Source organism: Metopolophium dirhodum, chromosome 1 (genome assembly GCF_019925205.1).
Source record: "Metopolophium dirhodum isolate CAU chromosome 1, ASM1992520v1, whole genome shotgun sequence".
NCBI lineage: Eukaryota > Metazoa > Arthropoda > Insecta > Hemiptera > Aphididae > Metopolophium > Metopolophium dirhodum.
Window position 1 is genome coordinate 41,209,277 of NC_083560.1, and position 4,678 is coordinate 41,213,954.

Consider the following 4,678-nt stretch of genomic DNA (forward strand, 5'->3'; position numbering starts at 1 on the left):
ATAAGTTAAAGTTACTTTTAACTAAGTTAACGAGTTACTTTTTTTTGTAGAACTATCTAACTTCTAACTTAACGAGTTACATTTTTCCCATGTTATTCAGTAACTTAACGAGTTAATTAATTTTATTGGCAAGTTAAATTAATTTTTTCCCAAACCACATACTTAAAATAAATTCAATTTTGTGAAATTAATTATATAAAAAAATCCGGAACATTAAATGTATTTTAGTAAATAATAATAGTAAGTTATTATATCGCATATTCACAGAAAATATTATATAACTATATTTTAGAAGGAAATATTATAGGGGTAACCGTGTCATTAATAAAAGAAAAATATAACAATTTACTCAGTACCTACCTACCCATACACGACATATAACCTAACCTATACCTAATCATTATTAATATTATTACTACTTATAAGTTATATTATTATATTTTTATTCATTCATAGAATTACAGCGATAACTTGGACCGTCGGTGCAAATAATACCCGTAGTAGCGTGGTAGTTCATCGTATTACTACTTACCTAATTAAATAAATACCCAGGACGCTGATTCATTTTTATTTTTCAATAAACCAACCAATAATTGTGGGCTGTAATAAATTTTAATAGTGGAGACTTGTGGAGTAATGAACAAAAAGTTCATAACCAAAATATCAAATATTTGATATTATATATTCTAATAAATAATAATGAATTTGATTATTATATTATAATATTTAGTAATTATTAATTTTATTTAAAAAAAGTAACTTATTTTTAACTAAGTTAAGTTACTTTTATTATCTAATTACCATGTCTCTTGTGAGAAATGTACCAAGTTGCAAATTACAAAACCATGGTTGCAAATAGTTGCAAATCGAGGGCAAAATGTTGGGACCAGTTTCGTTCCTGTACGAGCATTTGGGGGGGCTAGCCCCCCCACCGGAAAACGTCTCTTGTGAGAAATGTACCCGGTTGCAAATTACAAAACCATGGTTGCAAATAGTTGCAAATCGAGGGCAAAATGTTGGGACCAGTTTCGTTCCTGTACGAGCATTTGGGGGGGGGGGGCTAGCCCCCCCACCGGAAAACGTCTCTTGTGAGAAATGTACCCGGTTGCAAATTACAAAACCATGGTTGCAAATAGTTGCAAATCGAGGGCAAAATGTTGGGACCAGTTTCGTTCCTGTACGAGCATTTGGGGGGGCTACGTGAAGTTGGCCCCCCCAAAAATAAAATAAAAATTGTGTTGCAAGTATTGAGTTGCAAATTATGAAACCATCGTTGCAAATAGTTGCAAATCAGTTGCAAATTTTTGGCGTATGTTTTGTAATTATATGAAAACATGGGGGGGGCCAACTTCACACACGTTGTTTTACACGAACATGATGTAATTGAGTCGTCTGCTTTTGAAGCTAATGCATTTCCGAAGATATCATTTGAAGTACCAGATAAGTATGCACTATATTATACATGTATTATATATAGTGACCCAACTGGGGCTAAAATGTTGAGAGGGGTTGTAGTCCTCCTGATATTACATGAAAAATAACCCGTCGGGGCGATGTCCCCACACCGCCCATAATAATTTAATTAAAAATATTAAAAAAATCTGCTTCAAAAACGTCTGCTTCATTTATTCAAACACAAAAAATACCTTTTAGTTTTTTTTAATTTGTTGTAAGTTACTTGGAGTTAAATTGAAAAAATTAGTTAAATTGATTTGATTTGTTTATTTGAGTAATTATTTTTTGTAATTTCTTAGTACAACTTCTGAAAACTTGTTTAAAGGACGACGAGTAGTAGATGTGTATCATATTTTCAATCAGATTCAAAATACCGTCCACGTAAATGATATTGGTTGTTTGTTTTTAGATATGGCTTTGATAAATGAAAAACAGTTTGGATTTAGAACAGTATTTAAATTTATTTGTAAAATGTGTAACACAATATCATAAATAGAATCAGAAAAACAAAAACCTGATACTTATATTATGCCAATCAATCAATCAGCAGTAAGCGGCACTATTGGTATTGGTATTGGCTATAGTCAATTATCAGAATTGTGTGCAACAATGGATATTCCATGTATGTCTTCCAATACATTTCTATCGGTTCAAGAAGATATTAGTCATCAAATTCATATAATCGCTGAAAGAGAAATGTAAATTGCTGGCGAGGAAGAAAAACGGTTGGCCTTAGAGTCTGGTTCAATTGATACGGATGGAACGCCAATGTGTACTGTAGTGGCTGACGGGCAATGGTCAAAAAGAAGCTATAAGACTAATTATGATGCATTGCCTGGCGTAGTAAATTCTATAATAAACTTAAGTTTTTCATCAAATATTTATACATGATAATATAATATAAAACTATGACCTGATTTAATTTGTAATTTTTATAGGCAACTATTATTGGGTATAAATCAAAAAAAAATTTGTTTATTGGAATTCGTAACCGGTATTGTGCCGTTTGCCAAAGAGCAAAAAATAAAGGTGTACCCAAACCTGAGCATACTTGTTTTTTAAACTGGTCAAAAGGAGCTACAAGTATGGAAGCCGATTCAATTGCAGAAGGTTTTAAGCGAAGTATGGAATTACATGGATTGAAATACAATAAACTAATAGGTATATATTTATACAAATATATAATTTATAAAAATAATTTATACATAATATTATATAATACATAATAATATAATAATATATATATATATATACATTATATTATAATAATTGTTTATATATATTATATTATAGGTACAAGTGATATGTTATTTATGTTTAATATTTTAGTGCCTACCATGATTTCTTTTAATATTTTATTAAAGGTGATGGTGATTCTAGTGTGACAAAAAGGCTCTCTAAAATTATGCCTTATGGTCCTAAATTTCATATTCAAAAAATAGAATGCCGTAATCATATGTTACGAAATTACGGAACAAAATTATCATTACTAGCCAAAAACATCAGATATCCTTACCTGAATTTAAGAAATATTCAAAGTAATATAATAACATTCAGAAATGCAATTGTTAAATCAATTGAATATCGCAGCCAATTAATCAACCAATCTGACAATGATAAACGTTTAGGTATATTGTATTTTTTTTAGTTTATACTATAATGCTTTTTATATTAGGAGGATATAGTATAAAGGGACTAACTTGCATAAACATTTTCGAAAAATTATTATTTTGAAAATTAAAAAAAAAAATATTGGCAAAAAACAATATGTAATTTTCAATTAATATAAATAATACACTAATAATACACTTTTAACTGTCAATTTTAAAATTTTTAGAATTTTTAAATAGTAAATGTTCATGGCCCATTGCTTAGTTTATACCTATATCGTTTTCCATGCAATTTGATCTCTAATAATACTATTGATGAATATAATTAAATATTAATTATTTTATTAACAAGGGTAGGTTTACGTAAGGATATTTTGAACAGTTTTTACCATATTTTGGGTTCTCATGTTCAGTATGAAGAGTATTTCTGTCATGGGCCCAAATTAAACGAGTACAACTTTGTTGATGACGCAGAAAAATCGAAAGTTATAGACGGAATTACGCAGTTAGCTAATCGATTAGTAACTCATGCTGACAGTTTACTAATGAATGTGGATAACAATGTTTGTGAGCAATTTAATAGTATAATAAACAAGCATTTATCGGGTAAACCGATAGAAATGTTTTGAATATATATGTAAGTATAAATAATAAATTTATAGAGATAAATAAAAACATTATGACTCTAGGTAAACGTATCAATTTTTCTCAACAGCAATCATACAACACCAGAGTTGAAGCTGCTGTTGTATCTTATAATACGTCAGGGGAATTTCTTAGAAAATTACACAAGAACGAAGTTAATGAAATAAGTCCAGGTAAAATAGTCATAATTTATATTTCAATAAAAAATAATTAATAATTAATAATAAATATAATATTTTACATTTGTAGGAGATATCGGGAAAAAATATTTGAAAACAAAACAAATGAAAAGTGAAAAAAGAAAATGTAAAAAACTCATTTTTCCAAAAAAGGTAAAAAAATTTTCTAAACAAACGGGTCCGGATCAACATTATGGCCTGGCTGAAACGTTACTCTATGATATACGTTCAAATGAACTGGAATCAAAGAAAAGTGCATTCATTCAGTCACTTTACTTGGACCACGACAAACACATAGAATTAGAAATTAAAACTAGAGAACAGGCTAATTCACAAATTTGGCACACAGAAAGAAGAAACCGAATAACAGCTTCAAATTTTGGTCGGATTTGTAAAATGCGACCAACTAAATTATGTAGGTGTACGGTTTATGATATGTTGTATAGGTCATTTACTTCTAAATCAACTGATTATGGTAAAGCAATGGAAAATAAGGCTATAATCGTATTCCAAAACGGTTTTAATTGTACTGTTGAACCTTGTGGTCTTATAGTGGATGACGATTTGCATTATTTAGCTGCTTCTCCCGGGAAAATAATCAAAAATAATTTAATTTAATTACTATTAATATGTAGGTATATTTATGAATAAGTAGTATTATTTTTCATCGATAGATGGTCTTGTGGGAACTGATTATGTCGTAGAAATAAAGTGCCCATTCAAAGCTAAAGACAGTTCCAGTTTTATTGAAGCTGTAATGAATAAAAAAGTAAAATTGAATTGTAAAAA

The 4,678-nt window shown here is 29.1% G+C and overlaps 1 protein-coding gene and 1 pseudogene across 1 annotated transcript; both read left to right on the plus strand.

Annotated features, from left to right (window-relative positions):
* Positions 1-1,334: 1,334 nt before the first annotated feature.
* On the plus strand, positions 1,335-2,501 carry LOC132938631 (uncharacterized; annotated as a pseudogene).
* A 39-nt stretch (positions 2,502-2,540) lies between these two features.
* On the plus strand, positions 2,541-4,678 carry LOC132936703 (uncharacterized). Its single transcript, XM_061003464.1, has 5 exons — positions 2,541-2,616; positions 2,820-3,083; positions 3,423-3,671; positions 3,755-3,883; positions 3,960-4,678. Exons 1-5 carry the CDS (start codon positions 2,541-2,543, stop codon positions 4,505-4,507), a joined length of 1,266 nt encoding a protein of 421 aa, XP_060859447.1. The 3' UTR covers positions 4,508-4,678.